General features: G+C 38.5%; 1 protein-coding gene across 3 annotated transcripts in view; it reads left to right on the top strand.

The window, feature by feature from the left end:
• The first annotated feature begins 10,647 nt into the window (after positions 1-10,647).
• Positions 10,648-21,316, top strand: part of LOC122012025 (callose synthase 7-like) — a 68,385-nt gene continuing 57,716 nt past the window's right edge. For all 3 annotated transcript variants that reach the window (XM_042568473.1, XM_042568475.1, XM_042568472.1), the window contains exons 1-2: positions 10,648-11,258; positions 11,914-12,014. In XM_042568473.1, the coding sequence (XP_042424407.1) occupies positions 11,009-11,258; positions 11,914-12,014 (351 nt within the window). In that variant the 5' untranslated portion in view covers positions 10,648-11,008. The remainder of the gene's footprint in view (positions 11,259-11,913; positions 12,015-21,316) is intronic.

Below are 21,316 nucleotides of genomic sequence, written 5' to 3'. Positions count from 1 at the left end.
TTCACAAGAAAACCCCTTATGAACTATATTATCATAAAATTCCTAACTTAAATTATTTAAAAGTATTTGGATGTAAAGTTCACATTTTAAATACTAAAGATTATTTAAGAAAATTCACACCCAAATCTAACAAAGGAATATTTTTAGGATATTCCTCAAACAGTCGAGCCTATAGAGTCTACAATCAAAACACCCTAAAAGTTGAAGAAACAACTAATTTAATATTTGATGAAGAATATAATCTACCAAATATAAATGAGAATGTTGAAGTTGACCCAAGAAATATAGAAGATGATGAAATTCAACCAAATCTTAATATACCAGAGGAACCAGCCCCTGACCCACTTATCAGACCAACAAGGGTCAGTACCTCTCACCCATCTGATCAAATTTTGGGTGATCCAAATCTAGGGGTAAGAACTAGATCCTCCTATAGAATTCAGTCAGATTGCCCTAATTTCTAAAATCGAACCAAAAACAATAGAAGAAGCACTACCTGACCCGGACTGGACCATAGCTATGCAGGAAGAGTTAGCCCAATTTGAGAGAAATCAAGTCTGGGAACTTGTATCTAAACCCTCAAATAAGTCAATAATCGATACAAAATGGGTATTTAGAAACAAGCTAGATGATCAAGGCGAAATAATTAGAAATAAGGCTAGGCTTGTAGCTAAAGGATTCAGCCAAGTTGAAGGTTTGGACTATGATGAAACCTATGCCCCAGTAGCTAGACTCGAATCCATTAGAATGTTGTTAGCCTATGCAGCAAACAAAGGATTTAAACTATACCAAATGGATGTCAAGTCAGCATTCTTAAATGGATTTATTAAGGAGGAAGTATATGTAAGCCAACTCCCAGGATTTGAGGACTTAGGATATCCTAATCATGTATTTAGGTTAAAAAAGGCCTTGTACGGACTTAAACAAGCCCCTAGGGCATGGTATGAACGATTGTCAAATCACTTAATATCCAAAGGTTTCAACCAAGGTCAAATAGATCCAACTCTATTTGTAAAAACTGTAGACAAAGACATCTTCATAGCTCAAATCTATGTTGATGATATAATTTTTGGATCAAATAACTCTAAATTTTTAAAAGAATTTATTAAATTAATGGAAAATGAATTCGAAATGAGTATGGTTGGTGAACTTAATTTTTTCTTAGGCTTACAAATAAAACAAACTAAAGATGGAATATATATTTATCAAACTAAATATGCAAAGGAATTAATTAAAAAATTCTGCATGGAAAATTCAAAAATAATAAATACACCAATGGCAACCAACATTAACATAGACTCTGACCCTGAAGGAAAACCAGTAGATCCAAAGAACTATAGGAGTGCCATAGGAAGCCTGCTTTACCTAACTGCAAGCCGACCCAACATATTATTTGCAGTTGGTATGTGCGCAAGATACCAATATTGTGCAAAAGAGTCACATTTAACCTATGTTAAAAGAATACTTAGGTACATTAAAGGTACTCTAAATATAGGACTCTGGTACCCTAGAACTTGCACCTTTGACCTTCTTGGCTATTCTGACTCGGATTACGCCGGATGCAAGTTAGATAGAAAAAGCACAAGTGGTAGTTGTCAATTTCTAGGACAATGCCTAGTAAGTTGGTCAAGTAGAAAGCAACATTGTGTTGCTTTATCTACCACTGAAGTTGAATACATAGCCTTAGGTGAATGCACATCTCAATTGCTTTGGATGATGCACACTCTTAAAGACTATCAACTGAACTATCATAACACAAAAATCTCAATTGATAATATAAGTTCCATAAATTTAACAAAAAACCCAATTCATCACTCAAGGACTAAACATATAGAAGTAAAGCACCATTTTGTAAGGGATCATGTAGCTAAGGGTGATATTATACTCAACTATGTTGAGTCAAAATCAAATCTAGCTGACATCTTCACAAAACCCTTACCTGAACTTGAGTTCAGCTCACTTAGAAGACAAATAGGAATGTGTTGGGTAGAATAGACAATTTTTTTGGTTATCATTTGCTTTTAAAAATTCTAGGAAAAACAGTTTTCAAAACTCCAATTTTGTTAGATTTTTAAAATTTGGATTTAGCCTAGGTTTCCCCTAGATATCATGTACCCCTAGATTAAAGCCAGAGCATCTCACAATCACCTAGGTATACCTTGCTTGTGTTTTGAAAACTTAGAAAGGCGTGAGATGCATAGGGTATTGCCTGGACTCAAGAATGCTTATATCTGTGCATCAATATGAGTCTGGGCGTTAAATATGCAATAAACATTAATCAAGTTAAGTTCTCCAGCTCTAGTCAAGTCTACCTGGATCAAATTAACTCAACTTGACTAACCATGTGAAAGCTACTGCCCTCTAGGCAATCAGCAAGTAGCTAAAGGTTAGACAATTGGGAAAAGTGTGTTTTAATTTGTTTTAAGGTTCTAATCAAATTACTTTACCTGATTATTTTAAGGCTCTGATAATTAATCAAATTAAACTCAGTAATTTAATTTGACTCATGCTTGGACTAGAAAACAATCTACTGCTACTCCCTGTGTCCTAAAACTAAATATTTTTTTATATCAAAGTTTCTTCAAAATGCATATTCAAAACTTAATTACAGTTTTTCAAAACTTGTCCATGTAATTGAGTATTCAAATATTTTCAAATCTGGTCAACTTTTTATAACGTTTTAAAGTTTTCAAGTGACCTCATATTTTATAACTTCTAAGCAAATCCCTTTATTGAAAATTCAAATACTCATATTTTCAAACTTAGTTAGTTTTAAGACTATTTTAACTAGACTTAGTTAGATTGTACTCTAAACTTAGCTATTTGGCAAAATATTTTCTCAATACAAATCATTTCGAAGCTAAATATATAGCTAAGTATTTTCAAATTTGGCAATCTAAGAAAAAAATGTGTTGTTATCCTTCTTTGAAAATTTTCCTTCAGAAAAATACAAATCCACTTTCAAACTGGTTTATTTTTGATATATGGCAAAGGGGGAGAGTAGGTAAATTAAAGTTAAAAGAAAACTCAAAGTAATTAATAAAAGGAGGGCTTTTATTAAGGGGGAGTCTAATATTACCAAGTTTCCAGCTTAACTGTTATTGCATTTGAAGTTTATTTACTTAAGCTTGGTTTACTTTATGCATATGTTGTTTTTTTTTCTTAACTTTGAATTACGTATTGCCATAATCAAAAAGGGGGAGATTGTTGGTGCGGGAAGCATCCGACGATCGAACCTAAGTTTTGATAATGGCAAAGGATTCAAAGTTAAGGTGCTTTGTTTTCTGACAGCTTTTGCTGAGTGTTTCAGGAAAGTCCTAACTGCGGTTAGGCAAGGTAAAACCCTAGGGGGTGGTAACCCTAGGTCATAGGGGGTGGTAACCCTATGCGAAAGCCTTGGCGGGTCGATGGCTTCAGCAAAAGTCCTAGGGGTGGTAACCCTAGGTGGAAAGTCCCGTGTCGCGAACCGTGAAAGTCTGAATCGGCCGAAGCGGATGTTCAGCAGAAGTCCGGAGCATCGAGTGCCGAGCAAAGTCCGACGATCCGGAGGATCGCATCGGCAATGTAAAATCTCCCGAGTGGAGTAGGTGAGGACGCTGCCCTGTAGAGGGAACAGAGGCGCTTGTCGACTCTAGAGTTTCCTACCGAACCGGTCAGATCCCCGAGACCGTCATAATTTCATATTCATACTATTATTTTGTGTTAACTTTGTGTTGCGGTATTTTGGATTAACATACTTGCGGTACCAAAAACACAAAGAAGAACTCGGATGAGCATTGTCCGAGGCGCCTCCATGGAGCTTGGAGGCGCCTCAGGTGCGAGCCAGGAAAAGGCCAGCACAGCAGACTGAATGGAGTTCAAGGCGCCTTGGATAGGCTGAAGGCGCCTTGAACCAGATAGAGTTCGACCAGGTCAGTGCTGATCCACGCGGGTGACTCGGCTCGTTCAAGGCGCCTTAATGAACAGTATAAGGCGCCTTGAACCCTCTTTATAAGGGGTCTCGACCAGCAGCTTCAAACATTCTTCTTCCAAGTGATTCAAGTGCTACGTGCTGCTCCAAACGACGTTCCGAAGTGCTGCTACTTGTGCCCGACGACCAGGAGCTCCGAATCTTCATTTCTTTGTCGTTGGTATAATTATTTACTGTTGTTTATTGTACTTCAACTTGTAATCGTTTATCGAGCTTATAGTTGTTGCCCACCGGAAGCGATCAAGGATCGCGGACCTTCGAGTAGGAGTCGCCTTAGGCCCCGAACGAAGTAAACGACCGTGTCTCTGTGTTTATGTTTATTTACATTTTCCGCTGCTTTAATTACTCTACGAACGTTTTACGATTTTGATAATCGAACGAAATAGCCGCGAGCGCTATTCACCCCCCCTCTAGCGTGGTTTCGATCCAACACATCATGATGTCGGTTGCAAAAGAAGGAAAGAATCAGTTAGACTCAAGGGAAGAAGGTCAAGAAATTTCTTACCTAGGCTGCTCGGGAGCTTCGTTCGGATCGGACTCAACCCGAACATGTACATAACGCCCTCCGGAAGTAGCTGGTGGATGTTAAACTTTAGGTTGGCTAGCATGTTAGCCGCATGGAGGTATTCCGGCCGGGTCTTGTGCTTCTTCAAATCTGGCTGAGGTGGAACCCCGACCTGCCATTTGGTTCAGAAGCTCGACCGCTCGGGGAGTCTCAAGAAAAAGAAGTACTCCTTCCAGTGTTTATTGGAAATAGACATTTTGTCAAAAAAGACCAGGCCAATCCGAGACTGGAAAAAATAGGTGCCCAGTTCGGACTGTTTGGGATAATAAAAATAATGAAAGACTTGTGGGGTCTGTGGAATGTTGTGCACCCGGAACAATACTACCACGTCGCATACAGCAGGCGAAAGGAGTTGGGGATTGTTGGTGCAGCGGAGGCCGGCAAGAGGGGGGGTGAATTGCTCCTGAAAAAAATAAATATACCCTCCTCGTACTTTCAACTCAACTAGTGCAATAGTTAAATAAAACAGTAAAAGAAAGACACAGGAGAATTGACCTGGTTACAACCAAGGAGGTTGTTAATCTAGGGCAGTAGAAAAAGCGCAGTAAAAAAAATCTCCTTTGCTGAAGGCGGAGAAGCCTTTTACACTTTCAAAAGCTTAGAACTATTGCTAGGAAACACTACAGATTGAATGCTTGAGTTGATATTGAATTCCTAGCTCCAGGGGCCTTTATATAGGTCCTGGAAATCCTATCCTGAGGCTCCAAGGCGCCTCCAATGAGGGTCCAAGGCGCCTCCATGGGAGTCAGCGGATAAAACTTTATCCGCGCGCAGAACGGTCACTTTGACTGGTTGAAGGCGCCTCCAACCTGGCTGAAGGCGCCTCCAACCTGGCTGAAGGCGCCTCCAACCTGGCTGAAGGCGCCTTCAACCTGGAGGGGCCTCCAGTCAGGTTGGAGGCGCCTCCAAGCTGGCAGCTCAGCTCCTTTGACTTCGTTTCCAGCTTGTTGCGACTTCCAATGCTCCGATCTTTTGGGTGATTGTGGCCAACCGAAATAGGGCTCACCCGAACCCAATTTCCGGCCTTCCTCGAGCAGCCTTCCATCCCGGCTTAACGTCCCTCGAACGCCGCGCACGCTCTTCACGCCCACCGAAGTACTCTTCCACAACTCTCTCGTCCTTCGAACGCACCGAGCCCGTCGGCTCCCTTCCCGTGCCTTCCTTCTCGCTAGCTGCGTCTTCCGCTCGACTTCCTGTGCTCCTAAGCTCCTGCACACTCAGACACAGGGATCAAATACAACGCATGACCTAACCAACTTGGTTGATCACATCAAAACTATCACGGGGTCCAACAATCTCTCCCTTTTTGATATGCATCAACCCAAGTTCAAGTTAGGGACAACATAGACATAAATAGTAATAAAGGTAAATTACTAGACTAACAGGTTAAGTACAATTTTGTAATAAAAATTGCAACACCTTTTTAAAAAAACTTTGCAATAAGTAAACATTTAAAATTTTATCTCCCCCTTGTTTAACTCCCCCTTGAACTTGTACCTTTCTCTCCCCCTTTGATCACAGCAAAAAATGGGGTTAAGAAAATATGAAAAAAAAAAAACTTAAGTTAAGTGAAATGTATAGAATTTTAAAAAAAATTCTAAGTTAAAAATGAGAAAATTTTTTTTTAAGTCAAATTTAAATTTTTGAGTTTTCAAAAAAAATCTTCTAAGTCAAAATGAATTTTTCCCAAACAAATTTTCTAAGTCAAAAAAAAAATTTCTAAGTCAAATTTAAATTTTTGAATTTTCACAATCTGACTTTTTAGAATTTTAAAAAGATTTAAAAACTTTTAAAGCATTATTTAATTCTAGTTTAATGCTTTTTCAGAAAGTTAATTAAACATTTTCTTTCAATATTTTAGCTTCCAGGTTGTGGCGAGGCACTAGACCTTCTTGGTTATTGGAGCAACAACCACTTCCTTAGACAAAACTTCCATAAAGAATTTCAATGTTTAATTTTCTCACTGTAAGCTTTTAATTTTTGATAGATTAATTAAGTACAGATTTTGGAACCCAATAGAGGTTCCTTCCTACAGGATTATTCAAAAATCTAGGGGGTACATAGTTTCTTGGTATTTTCTTAAGTTGTCCTTGATGCTTCCTTATATACCAATTTAACTTATCATAAATTCTAATTTTTGACTTTGGAAATTTCTTTAAGCATGTATCATTTTTCAATTTCTAATTTTAAATTTTCATTTTCTGATTTCATACTATCGTACATTTCAAGTGGACATGCTTTTGCTAATTTCATTTTTAATTCATTATTTTCTTTTTCTAATTCAAATAAATCTTTAGAAAGCGATTTAATAAATCGAAATGACTGAGATGGGGTTAGATTGCGTACCTTACTTACCTGATCAGGCGACGCTCCCCCTTCACTGCTGCTTTCTTCTGACGTTCCTCCCCCTTCGTCGATGCTCATCTCTGAGCTGGACGTTTCTTCTTGCTGATGGTTGGCCATCAGTACTAGTCCCGAGAATTCTTCGACTTCCGATTCGGAGGATGACGAATCATCCCACGTTGCCTTTAGGTTCTTGTGTTTGGAGGGTTCTGGCTTCTTGAATTTTGGCTTTTCCCTTTCTTTCTCCTTTCTTTTTAGCTTTGGGCAGTCATCTTTGATGTGCCCCTCTTCGTTGCAGTTGTAACAGCGAACAGTCCTCTTCTTTCGATGATGCCTCTGTGATTTAAATTTGTTAGTACTAAAAAACTTATTGAAGCGTCTTACCAGTAGTGCCGCTTTGGATTCGTCGACTGAGGCTTCGGGGTCAGAATTGTTCATCTTTGCCTTTAAGGCAATGTTCTGACTTGTCTTCTCTGCTCCGTTGGGTTCTGAAACTCGAGATTCGTGAAGTTCAAAAGTGGAAAATAATTGTTCTAAAGTACTTACCTCGAGGTCCTTAGAGATGTAATACGCATCTACTAAGAAAGCCCACTCTGGAGTTCTAGGGAAGGCGTTGAGCGCGTACCGGATAGAGTCCCGGTTGGTTACCTCTTCTCCAAGGTTCTTTAGTTGCGTTATCAGCTCCTTGATTCTCGCTTGGAGTTGCGCTACCTTCTCGTCTTGGTTCATCCGGAGGTTTGTTAACTGGTTCCGGAGGATGTCACACTTTGCTAGCTTTGCTTCGGAAGTACCTTCGTGTAGCTCCAGGAATTTTTCCCAGAGATCTTTCGCTGAGTCGTAGCTTCTGATCCGATTTACTTCTTGTGGTGGTAGAACGCTGAGCAGGTCGAACTCTGCCTTTCCGTTGGCGACGAAATCGGCTTGCTCCTTCTTGCTCCATGTGTTTTCTTCTTTGTCTTTCGGTGCTGCAAAACCATATTTCATCATAATTAGAATATCAAATTCCGTTTTAAAAAATACCTCCATTTTGCGCTTTCATGTGGCGAAGTCTCCGTCGAACTTCGGGGGATGGATGTTCGCTCCGGCCATCGTCTTGATCGTAGTGCTTCAGTTGGTGGTTAGTCCTTCTGAGGTGATCAGGCTCTGATACCACTTGTTGGTGCAGCGGAGGCCGGCAAGAGGGGGGTGAATTGCTCCTGAAAAAAATAAATATACCCTCCTCGTACTTTCAACTCAACTAGTGCAATAGTTAAATAAAACAGTAAAAGAAAGACACAGGAGAATTAACCTGGTTACAACCAAGGAGGTTGTTAATCTAGGGCAGTAGAAAAAGCGCAGTAAAAAAAATCTCCTTTACTGGAGGCGAAGAAGCCTTTTACACTTTCAAAAGCTCAGAACTATTGCTAGGAAACACTACAGATTGAATGCTTGAGTTGATATCGAATTCCTAGCTCCAGGGGCCTTTATATAGGTCCTGGAAATCCTATCCCGAGGCTCCAAGGCGCCTCCAACGAGGGTCCAAGGCGCCTCCATGGGAGTCAGCGGATAAAACTTTATCCGCGCGCAGAACGGTCACTTTGACTGGTTGAAGCCGCCTCCAACCTGGCTGAAGGCGCCTCCAACCTGGCTGCGAGCCTCCCTGCGAGCATTCGGTCACCTTGACCTGCTTTGGGCCTCCCTGCGAGCATCCAATCACTCTGACTTACTCGTCTCCCCGCGAGCACTTGATCACCCTGAGCTTCTCCAAGCCTCCCTGTGAGTATCCAGTCACGCTGACTTGCTTCGGGCCTCCCTGCAAGCATCCAGTCATCTTGACCTGCTCCGGGCCTCCCCGCGAGTATCCGGTCATCCTGACCTACTTGCCTTCCCACAAGTATCCAATCACCCTGACTTCCTTCAGGCCTCCCCGCAAGTATCTTATCACCTTGACCTACTCCGGGCTCTCTGCGAACATCCAGTCACCCTGTCCTACTTCGGGCCCACCCTCAACTTTGTTCAAGGTTGCCCCACATGACATATAATCTGGACCATGACTCTGATACCATTTGTTGGGACAGAAGGATGCCCACATATCTCCATAATGACATGATATTGTCCACTTTGGGCCTAAACCCTTATGACTTTACTCTTGGGCTCTACCCAAAAGGTCTCATACTAATGGAGATATCATGTATCCTTTTAAACCATGATATTTTCTAAATCTTTCCAATGTGAGACTTTGATTGAACCCTAATATTAACGCCCTCTAGTACTAGCCTCATAGATATAGAGGGAGGCAAATACAGGTATATAAGCCTTAGGCATATGGTGAGATAAACCACATGTTGTCAGTTTCTGAGAATCGACCTCTGACCATTATACCAGAGATACCATACGCCCACCGTCTGAGCTAAGCCCTGGGGGCTGAGAGAGATGTCGTACTAAAATACATATATGATGGTTGAATGAAGGAGAGCATCGAGTGTTTTATGTGATCGTAAAATACCTTTAAACTTAAAAAATTATAAAATGGCCGTTAAACCTATTATGTTATATGACACTGAATGTTGAACTATGACTCAAGCATATGAGCAAAAGATGAAAGTTGTAGAGATAAGGATATTAATGTGGATGTGTGGACATACGAGAATGAACAGAATAAGAAATTAAAACATTAAAAAGAAAATCAAAGTTATATCTATTTAGAAAAAACATCGAGAGACATGTTTAAGATGATATAGATATGTACTTATATGAACAATAAATGTTCCGATTAGATGATATAAAACTATGATAAATATACACATAAAATGAGGAAGGTAAATACAAGTATATAAGCCTTAGGCGTATGGTGAGATAAACCACAGGTCGTCAGTTCCTAAGAATCGACCTCTGACCATTATATCAGAGATACCATACGCCCATCGTCTGCGCTAAGCCCTAGGGGTTGAGAGAGATGCCTTACTAGAATACACATATGATGATTGGAATGAAGGAGAACATCAAGTGTTTTATGTGATCGTAAGTATCTTTAAAACTTAAAAAAAAAGTTCTATAAAATGGTTGTTAAACCTATTATGTTATATGACACTGAATATTGAACTATGACTCAAGCATATAAACAGAAGATGAAAGTTGCAGAGATGAGGATGTTAATGTGGATGCGTGGACATACGAGAATGGACAGAATAAGAAATTAGAACATTAAAGAGAAAATCAAAGTTATATCTATTTAGGAAAAATTTCGAGAGACATGTTTAATATGATATGGACATGTACTTATATGAACAATAAATGTTCCGATTAGATGATATAAAACTATGATAAATATACACATAAAATGAGGAAGAAAAAGATAAAAAATACTTATTTAGTAATAATAAAATAATATAAAATTTATTTACATATATATTTCTATAAAATATTATATACTAACACCGAACATCCCATACGACTTGCCCCATAATCATATATCTAGAGAAGTAAATTAAAAAGACAAATATGTTTCTGGAGAATATTTTTATTATTATTATTTAAATATAGATCATAATACAGTTAAAATTAGAGTTTAATAACATAAAAATACTCATATAGTCAACTCTAAGATAAATCGAAATTAAATTTGTCACTCGATTATTTATATATATATACTTTAAATAATTTAACTCGTTTTGATTTAACTGCATGCAAAGGGTAAGGGATCTATTCTTACCGTGCCGAAACGGAAACCTCATCACTAACTAATTGATTAAGTTGTCGACCGCAATATTTAATGCATTCTTATACTGATCCACCTCCTCCCGTCCACTATCACTTCCACTGACACAATTCTTCTTCCCGTCTCCTATCTTTCTCTTTTTCTTTTCTTTCGCTTTACCTCATTCCTTGCTTGGATACTCCAACCCCAATGCCACAACTCTTTACCCCGTAAAAAGTTGAGATCGGCGACAAGAAAAAAGCAAAAGAAGCTAATCTTCCGCCAAAAAGCAGAAAAAGGATCGCCGAGTAGCCTTCTGATCGATCGAAGGAACCGATCCAATACATATAGCGAGAATGCCCGCCGTCTCACCCTTGATCTCTTTCTCTTGGAACCAGAAGAAACCCAAGGAGCAAGAGGAAGAAGAAAGGGAAAAGGTAAAGGGCGTACGGAGATGGCGAGCAGCGGCAAGCAGCCGGCAACAGGCGGAGGGGAGACCTCCGGCGGGCCTAAGATGGGGAGGACGTTATCGAGGAAGATGACACGGATACAGACCACGCATGACGTGCAGCAGGAGGAGGATGCGCCCGCCCCACCGGCCCCAGCCGACAGTGAGCTCGTCCCCGCTTCCCTCGCTTCGATCGTTCCCATCCTTCGCGTGGCCAACGAGATCGAGCAGGATAATCCTCGCGTCGCCTATCTCTGTAAAAACTCCACCTTACTCCGAGCTTAGCTCGTATATTGTTCTTGATGATGTGCAAAGTGTGATGTTGCGATATAGCAAACGTAAATTTCGTTGTTCCTCTATATTTTCTAAACATAGAGCACTCAACTATGCCGGTGCAGTATCTATATACATTATCTAGCTTTTGACCTTTGATCTTGCCTGGAGGGTTGCTCAAGATCTTTAAGCGGTTTTCGCATACTCAATGTATGTAGGACTGCATTCGTTCACTTATCTTCTCGTTTGAGCTATGTGGTATATCATCATTGAATTAGTTCTCAAGATATTAAAGTCCTGTATTTTAATTTTTCAAACATGCCATCTAATTCCCATAACCTCCGTGGATTCAATACCTTCAGTTTTGTAGGATAGCCTAGGGGACAATGACCAACATAAAACTAAAGGGCAAGGGAATTTGGGATAACTAGAGTGTCTGGTAGTACTGACTTTTGTTTCTCCTTTTCTATCGCTTACTAACTGATGAATGCCACCTAGACTTTCTCCAAGATAGTGAGTTTATTTTTCTTTGGTGGTTAATAAAATTTCAAATTGCTAACATTTCCATACTATTCTGCATAATCTTTTTGAAATCTTATATGATTGATGGGAATTGTTTTTTTTTCTTTCTGATCAAGGTCGTTTTCATGCATTTGAGAAGGCCCATAATCTGGATCCTACATCAAGTATGCGTGGTGTTCGTCAATTCAAAACATACCTCTTACGCAGGCTAGAAAGGGTACATATATATTGATTGATAATGATTTTTCCCCCAATATTTTTGTATCTTCTTGATCATGTTGTTTTTTTTGATTAGATTTTACTTGGAATACCAAATCCTAATGGTTTTAAGCTATTAGGAAAGTAACAAAATTGTATATTTTTGTTTCACCAGTCAAAATCTTAGTCTTAACACTTATTCGTTCTTTAGGTGGGATTTGTCTTGGATCTTACAGAGTAAATCAGAATAATGAGGCTGTTTTCTTTTTTGATAAGATTTGCTTGCTATGTCGAATCCTAATGGTTTAAGCTTTTAGGAAAGACACAAAATTATATACTTTTATATAACAAACCAAAACCTTAATCTAATACTTGGTGTCCCTAGGGCGTAGCACAACTGGGGGCGCATGGTTTCGTGACCGAGAGGTCCAGGGTTCGATCCTCGGGGTATCATTACCTGGGGTTAATGGCTTGGCCATGCGCTTTCAACTATGTTACCTCCCTCCATATCCGTGGGACAGGTTCTAGGGGGCACTGATGTGGCGGTTCCACATTTTCTTAATCTAACACTTGGTGTTGTGATTAAGGAAGATTTTAACCATAACAAACATGATTGTTTTAATTTTTTTTACATGTTTACTTTAGTTTGTGAGCATAGATCAAATTGAAAAGGAACACAAAATAAAATTATTTTTTGAATAATGTTAATACATTCATGGTAGTTGCACCAAAATTTGCATGAACTCTACTTGTCCACACAGCTCGAGGGGTTAAGGTTGACTTATGCTCAGAGATCAGAATATCATTTAAACTTAATTGTATTGTTGTAATGGTAGAAACTACACAATGCAACAATAATGATCATTTTAAATATTTACACGTTTGTTTTACCCTGTGAACTTAGATCAAGCTGAGAAGGAACAAATTTTTTTTTTTTTGAATAATGTTGGTACCTTCGTGCATAAAAATTTGCTCCATCTCTATGTAGGACCGTGATCGTTCGATAGAGGGGGGGTGAATATCGATTCGAAAAGTCGAGTAAAACTACGCAGCGGAAAAGTAAATGAACACAGTTGTTTTTACTTCGTTCGGAGCCTGTGACGACTTCTACTCGAAGGCCCGTGGTCCTTGACCACTTTCGTTGGGCAATCACTAGCAATTCGAATATAATTACAAAATGAATACAGGAAATGCTAGTGAAACAAAGTAATATCGACAAAGAAATTAACTAAAAACCGAAGGAGCACTTTGTCGGAGCTTTGTTGGCGTCGCAGGAACGTAGAGCAGCAGGACCAGCAGTAGAAGAGTTCTCAGATTGATTGTTGAAGAAGCTCCATCCCTGGGGCTTCTTTTATACGCCGCCCGGCGCTCGATCCCTTTCAGGCCCCGTGCGACGTGGTAGGTCTAATCGGCGAACTCCACGTGGCGACGACTTACCGATAAAATTCACCTCCGCGCCGATCCTTCCGGCCCGGACCTCTGCTTCCGAAACTTCCTTTCCGCAAAATGAGTTAATCCGAGGCACATATGATTCTCGAACACGTATCATAGCACAATTTATGAAATAGAATTAATAGTAAAATATGACTTAGATTCCATCTTTCCGAGACCGAATCTAGTCGTGATCTCGACTTAGATATCCGAAATGGATCTGCCGGATCGACGCCTAATGTTCCCTTCCCGAACGCCCCTCAGCTCACTTCCTCCAGCCACTTACCTCACTTACCGCTGACGTCCGGCCACCGTCGACCGTCTCGACTTCTCGCCACCATCTAGTCACCCGTCGACCTAGCCGACTTCTCGCTAGCGTCCGGCCACCGTCGACCCGCTTGACTTCTCGCCACCTATCCGGCCCGTCGACCTAGCCGGACTTCGTGTCATACGGCCCGCCGACCTGTCTGGACTTCCCCGCACACTCGATCAAAGTGTCAGACAACAACTAACTTAATCTATTTGTCATTCATCAAACCTAGGTTGGACCGTTTGCTACCCGCACCAACAATCTCCCCTTTATGACAACCGTTAAGTTAGTGAAAGAACGCAAAAAACAGGTACATCGGTTTTAAAGTTAGTTTTAGTGTTTTCAATTTTGGTTTATCTAACTTAACCACCTAACCCTCCCCCTTTGGCATTCATAAAAAAAAACAAGGGTAAGCAATCATAGTGTAGAGTTACCATAAAAAAACACAGCTAATCTTGAAAAAATATCTGAGTTTGGTTCAAAATTCAAAGATAAAAGTACAATTTTTAAATCTAAGTAAAAAAATCAAATTGACTTAGGGGAGACAAGTATAAATTTAAAGTTAATCAAGTTTAACTTTTCAAGCGTGTAAAATTTTTAAATCAGGTTTTTCAAATTTTCTTTTCAAGTTTAAGTAACATTTACTTTTCAAAAAAAATAAATTTTCAACTTCAATTTTTCAAAACAAAGCAAAAATTAAACAAGTAAGATTAAATTTGCCAAAATAAATTTTTAAGGCTAATTTGATAAAAGTTAAATTTGGAAAGTTTAATTTTCAAGCATATGTTACAAAGCTGAATAAGTTTAAATTTGCAATAGTCAACTTTAAATCATTTTTCAAACTTTAACTTTTTGTAAACTAATGTTCAAACATAAGTTAGTTTTAAAAAGCATTTTTCAAACACACAGAATTTTAATTAATTTCTCCCCCTGAACTTGATACTTAAATTTAAACAGCTGTCTAACCAATTAGGTACTAACTAACTATCAGAAGATAGTAACTTTCACTTGGTTAGTCAGATTAAGGTGATTATAAACAGTCAGTGTTTGACTTGACTGATGATCTTAATCTGATTACTGTCTGATTTGTATACTGATGCACTGAAATAAGCATCTTAAGGCCAGACAGTTGGCCTATGCATCTCACCCCTTTCTATGTTTGTCAAACACAAGAAAGGTAAACCTAAGGTGTTGGTGAGATGCTCAAAAACTAGTCCTATGGGTACATGCTTTCTAAGGATTCAAAACTAGTCTAAGGCCAAAACTGTTTTTGAAAAACTAAAAATAGGAAAGTTTTGAAAACAAACAAGTTTAACTTATAATTTGAAAACATTTATTTTGAAAACAATTTTAAAAAATCCTAGTCTATTGAAAGCACATCCCTAATTTTCGACGTAAGTTGCTAAACTCACTTTCGGGAGTGGTTTTGTGAAAATGTCACCTAAATTTGATTTGGACTCAATGTATTTGAGTTCAATATCACCTTTAGTAATATGATCCCCGATAAAGTGGTGCTAATTTCAATATGTTTGGTTCTTGAATGATGCACGGGGTTCTTGGTTAAGTTAATTGAACTTATATTGTCAATTAATACTTTTACATTTGTGATGTTTAAGTTGAAATCTTTTAGTGCGATCATCCATAATAATCATGCAACACATTCACCTATAGCTATGATTCGACTCAACAGTAGATGAGCAACACAATGTTGCTTTCTACTAAACCATAACAAGTGATGAACCTAATAATTGCATCCGCCACTCAGGCTTTCATGGTCTAATTTACATCCAAAGATAATCCGAGTCGAATACCCTATTAGTTCAAAATTATCGTCCTAGGATACCAAATTCCTACATTTGTTGTTCCTTTAAGATATCTAAAATTCTTTTAACTTGTGTCAAATGGGATTCCTTAGCACAAGTATCTTGCGCACATACTAACCGCAAATAAAATATCGGGTCAAAGTTAAGTACAGTAGACTACCTATTGACTCCTATAATATTTTAAGTCAACTGATTTTCCATTTGCATTCTATATTTTCATTTATTGCATGGGTGTTTTTATTTCTTTTGTATTTTCCATCCCGAATTTTTTAAGTAATTCTTTAGTGTATTTGTGTTGATAAATATAATTTCCTTCATTTGTTTGTTTGATTTGTAATCCTAAGAAATAAGTTAATTTTCCTACTAGGCTCATTTCAAATTCTTTTTCCATTAGATTAATAAATTCCTCTAAAAAATCTGAATTTGTTGAACCAAATATTATATCATCTACATATATTTGTGCAATAAATATGTCTGTATTTAATGATTTAACAAACAAGGTTGGGTCAATTTGACCTTGGTTGAATCTAAGTTAGGTAATTTTGGTAAGCCTCTCACAAGTCCATTTAGTTTACTTATATTTCGAAAGTTGGTGTGAGACATTCTTCTATGCCATAACCATGTTTCTTCTTTTTGTGTTAAGTAACACTTAATGGAAGAAGTGGTTAAGTTGATGGCATAGATGTTGTCTTTTCTAAAACCTTTTAGGCTTATGGCGGGAGTATCTAGATGTTTGATTAAACACTCTGTGGATAGAAATTTAACCTTATACCTAGTATCACATAATTGACTTATACTCAGAAGGTTGTATTTAAAATTTTCAATAAGTAAAACATTTGTAATTATAAAGTCTATTTTTAATTCAATATTACCTATACCAATTACCTTGAGTTTGCCGTTGTTTCCAAAGGCAACTGTTCCTAAGCTTTTGTAAGTGAGTTGAGTGAACTTGGTGTGATCTCCAGTCATATGTTTGGAGCAACCACTGTCCAAAATCCACTTGGTTTCCTACAGTAAGTAGGATTTAACGTTAGTCTTTTTATTTATGACCAGACAAAATTTTAAGTTTAAAATTAAAATTTTGAAATTAATTTTTAAGTTTAAAATTAAAATTTTGAAATTAATTTTTAAGTTTAAAATTAAAATTTAAGCCTTATTCATCTCACCCGATCTATATTATCAATCGTGAATCCTATGATTTTGTGAGATGAAATCGATTTAATTGTGGAGTTTTGTTTAACTTGTGTTGATTGATTTAGCTTTGGTTTCCACAATAGCAATCTTCTGATAAACTTAAGCTTGGTGAGTCACATGGACGTCATTAGAAGTAACCAACCTTTCGAGATTTTCCGAATAGTCCTATCCACGAGCTTAGTACTTGGTCTAATTGGTTAGATTCATTTAAGGGTAGCTTCGGCCAGTTCCCAAATGCACGATCGAAGCCATATCTTTCTGGACATGCGATGCCAGCTTCCCTAACGTACTATCATCCAAAAACTTCACCCATACGATTCAGTTAAACTTGGTCTCTAATCCCAATTACCTGCCGAGGTTAGTTTGTTTGTTACCTTGTCGGGTAAGTTAGTTTTGGAGGTGCCAGCTATTCTGGAGCCTCCCCCTGAATTATTGGCCATTAATTTAAATTTTGGTTTTAGGTTTGTGTCGATTCCTTTTATAGTTATAGTTAACTTGGTGATTATTTTGTTGATTAAGGTGTTTAGATTTTGAATTTAATTTAGGTTTGTATTTTGGATTTTGGTTTGGTTTATTCGAGTCTATATAATGTATTTTTTCTTTAGGTATATAATATTGATTAAGTCCTATTTGCGTGGTTAAGCACGCTTTCGGAACCCAAGCTAGATTGGTTGATTGGGTTATTAATGATTTGAAGGTTTTATTTGAATTCGACTTATATCCTAGTCCGGTTTTATTATAGCATGCCTTTTGATTATTTAGGATTAAGTCTAGATTTTTTGATCTTGTTGTGAATTTTTCTAACATCTCCTTTAAATTGTTTATTTCATTTTTTAATGATAAATTCTCCTCCTCAAGTGTTAGATCTTGAGTTGGATTCGAATTTTTTATTTGTTCCTTGAGGTCTTGATTTTCCTCAAGAAGTGATTTGTTTTCATTTTCTATTTTAATTAATTTACTATTTAAACAGGAAATAATTTTAAAAATTTTATTGTTTAAATTAAAGTATACCTCATTCGGGCCTTCGGAAACGAGTACGGACTCGTGGCTTGTTTCGGGTTCAGACCCGTCTTCATTCTGTTTCAGCTTCGTGGGCCATCAGTGCGAGGTGGCTCGATGTTTCCGCTCTTCTTCCTCCGATTCGTCCGAGGAGTCGTCCCACGTTGCTTTGAGGGCCTTCTTTTGGTTGGCTTGGTTTATCGAACTTCGGGGCATTCATTCTTGTAATGTCCCTTTTGTCACCAAGCAAGTCACGCTCTTTCGATCCGAGGAGAACCGATCTTGAAGGTCCTTTGTCTGAAGCTCCTTTTTCTCTAGTGAACATTTTTCTTACCAGTTCACGTGTGTTCTTCATCTTGAGTCTTGGTCGGGATCTTCTTCATACTCAGCTTGCTCTTCTTCTTTGGAGGAACCCGCAAATAAAGCTATACCTTTTTCGGCTCAAGATTAGTTTGTTCATGTAATTCTAATTCACAGAAAAGCTCATCTAATTTTAATTTAGAAAGATTTTTAGAAATTTTGTAGGCATCTACGATTGATGCCCACAAACTATTACGTGGAAAAGCATTTAATGCGTACCTTATTAAGTCTCTATTTTCCATCTGGTGGCCTATCACATGAAGCCCGTTAAGGATGTCCTTGATTCTTGCGTGGAGCTGATTCGCCGTTTCACCTTCCTGCATTTTTATATTAAAAATTTTATTTAAAAGCAGGTCTCGTTTTGTTACCTTGGCGTCGCTTGTTCCCTCGTGCAGTTCGATCAATTTGTCCCATAGCTCTTTAGCGTTTTTGTGTGGACCGACTTTGTTCAGTTCTTCTCTTGTCAATCCACACTGTAGAGTGTTGATCGCTTTATTTTCTGTTGATGCCTTTTTCTTCAAGTATGCTGTCCAGTCTTCATGATCCAGTAGATTCCCGGAGTTGTCCACTGGAATTTTGTAGGGTCTCGTAATGCTCATCCACTGGTCGAAGTCTGTTTTGAGGTAAACCTCCATCCGCTTTTTCCAGTACGGAAAATCGTCCCTGTTGAAGAGTGGAGGTCGTACTGTGCTGAATCCTTCTGTCTGAGACATTTTAGTCCTGCGCACAGACGAAAGAGAAGAAACAAAAAATCCCAAGACTTGGTCTTGGATTAGTAGTGCGGGAAGAGAGAAAAAATAGTAGTAAAAATCTAGATTCGTGTTGCACTAATTTAGATTAATTAAAAAATATTAAAGTAATGATACACCAGTTTTAGAATTAAGCGTCGAACTGAAAACAAAAAAGGAAAAAAAAATTTCACCCCCAGTCTGATTGGTGGTTACACCAAATCAGAGCGGTACCTGCTCTGATACCACTTGTAGGACCGTGATCGTTCGATAGAGGGGGGGGTGAATATCGATTCGAAAAGTCGAGTAAAACTACGCAGCGGAAAAGTAAATGAACACAGTTGTTTTTACTTCGTTCGGAGCCTGTGACGACTCCTACTCGAAGGCCCGTGGTCCTTGACCACTTTCGTTGGGCAATCACTAGCAATTCGAATATAATTACAAAATGAATACAGGAAATGCTAGTGAAACAAAGTAATATCGACAAAGAAATTAACTAAAAACCGAAGGAGCACTGTGTCGGAGCTTTGTTGGCGTCGCAGGAACGTAGAGCAGCAGGACCAGCAGTAGAAGAGTTCTCAGATTGATTATTGAAGAAGCTCCATCCCTGGGGCTTCTTTTATATGCTGCTCCGGGCGCCTGGATTCCTTCCGGGCGCCTGGAATGTGATGTAATCACTCCACGTGGCGACGACTCGGCTGGATAAAATTCACCTCCGGCGCCCCTTGATTCCGGCGGACCTTCCTTCGAAACTTCCTTTCTGCAAAACGAGTTAGTCCGAGGCACATATGTATTCTGCAACACAGATTGTTAGCACAATTTATGAAATAGAATTAATAGTAAAAATATGACTTAGATTCCGTCTTTCCGAGACCGGAATCTAGTCACGATCTCGACTTAGATATCCGAAATGGATCTAAGCCGGATCGACGCCTAATGTTCCCTTCCCGGGAACGCGTCCTCGCAGTCACTCCCCTCCAGTGACTTACCTCACTTACCTGCCAGACGTCCGGTCAGCCCGTCGACCCGTCTGGACTTCTCGCCAGCTATCTAGTCAGCCCGTTGACCTAGCTGGACTTCTCGCCAAGCGTCCGGTCAGCCCGTCGACCCGCTTGGACTTCTCGCCAGCTATCCGGTCAGCCCGTCGATCTAGCTGGACTTCATGCCAGACATCCGGTCAGCCCGTCGACCTGTCTGGACTTCCCCTGCACACTCGATCAAAGTGTCAGTCAACAACAAAACTAACTTAACCTATTTGTCATTCATCAAAACCTAGGTTAGACCGTTAGTGCTACCCGCACCAACACTCTACTTGTTCACATGGCTTGGGATCTTGTCATAGTGTAGAGGTGCTAGTGTTTGAATGAGGGGTATGACATGACAACGATGACATGATACAAGAGAGAAAGCAGAGAGAGCGACTAGGTTTATAGTTTAAAAACACATCTTGCGTGTTTAAATTTAAGGCCTCCCATTGTGTTTATGGCACTATTACTAACAATTGCATCTATTCATTATTTCTCATTTATTTTTTTCTTTAGTTTCCATATTTAACCAGCATTTTCACAGCCCATTTAACTTTTTCCTATTTGCACTTAATCCTCTACTTGTATGTCAATAATTCAATTTCATATATACGCGACACTTTCCCTCAAGATGGAGGATGTATATCATCTTGTCAATGCATGTTATATAAGAACATAATTGCAACCATAACTTTTCTATTTCAATGTTTTATGCTTGCTCAGTGTGTTTATGGGCACCTAGATCACTAGTCATTTTGAAACAGTATGGATAGTTGCTTATTTTCAGAGTACAATTGGCAACTTTCCATCAAAAGATACAATATCCTGATGTAGGATAGTCTGACTTGGCAACTTGTCCTAATCTCTATAAAAAGTGCTTGTAATGTGCACACCTCTATTTTGATACGTCAATTTTCTTTCAGGAGCTCTCTTAAGTATCTAAGGTTTTGAGAAGCAAGCCTGCAATATATATGTCAGCAAACATAACTTTTTAGTGCTAGCTGGGGCCAGATAAACATAGTGAATAACTTAGAAATCTATTATTAAACATTAATTACGCTGCGACCTATATTTCTAATTCTTTTGTATTATAATAGTTTAACTTTAATTTCTGAATTACTTTCCATTACTGTATAATTGTAAATTTTCAGAGTTGACAAACTGGACAAATATGCTTACTTTGTGAATATATTAGACATTTGTAATCCAAAGGGTTAATCATAGTTGTTGTGTGATGTTATATGATTGTTCATATGATTCATTCATCAGAGGACACTTAAGAGTATACAAAAGATGTTTAATAATAAGTTCAATGAAGAAATTAATGAATGGGCATCAGTTATTGAAAACCCAATCATTGTATATTAGTATTGCTAATTTGTTTTTAATGGTTTTTAAGAAAAGAATAGTGTAATTTATTTATTTGCAAAACTTTGTATACTAAATACTTC

The sequence above is a fragment of the Zingiber officinale genome, chromosome 8A, assembly GCF_018446385.1.
Source record: "Zingiber officinale cultivar Zhangliang chromosome 8A, Zo_v1.1, whole genome shotgun sequence".
Classification (NCBI taxonomy): Eukaryota; Viridiplantae; Streptophyta; class Magnoliopsida; order Zingiberales; family Zingiberaceae; genus Zingiber; species Zingiber officinale.
This window is presented reverse-complemented; position numbering and strand designations above follow the sequence as displayed.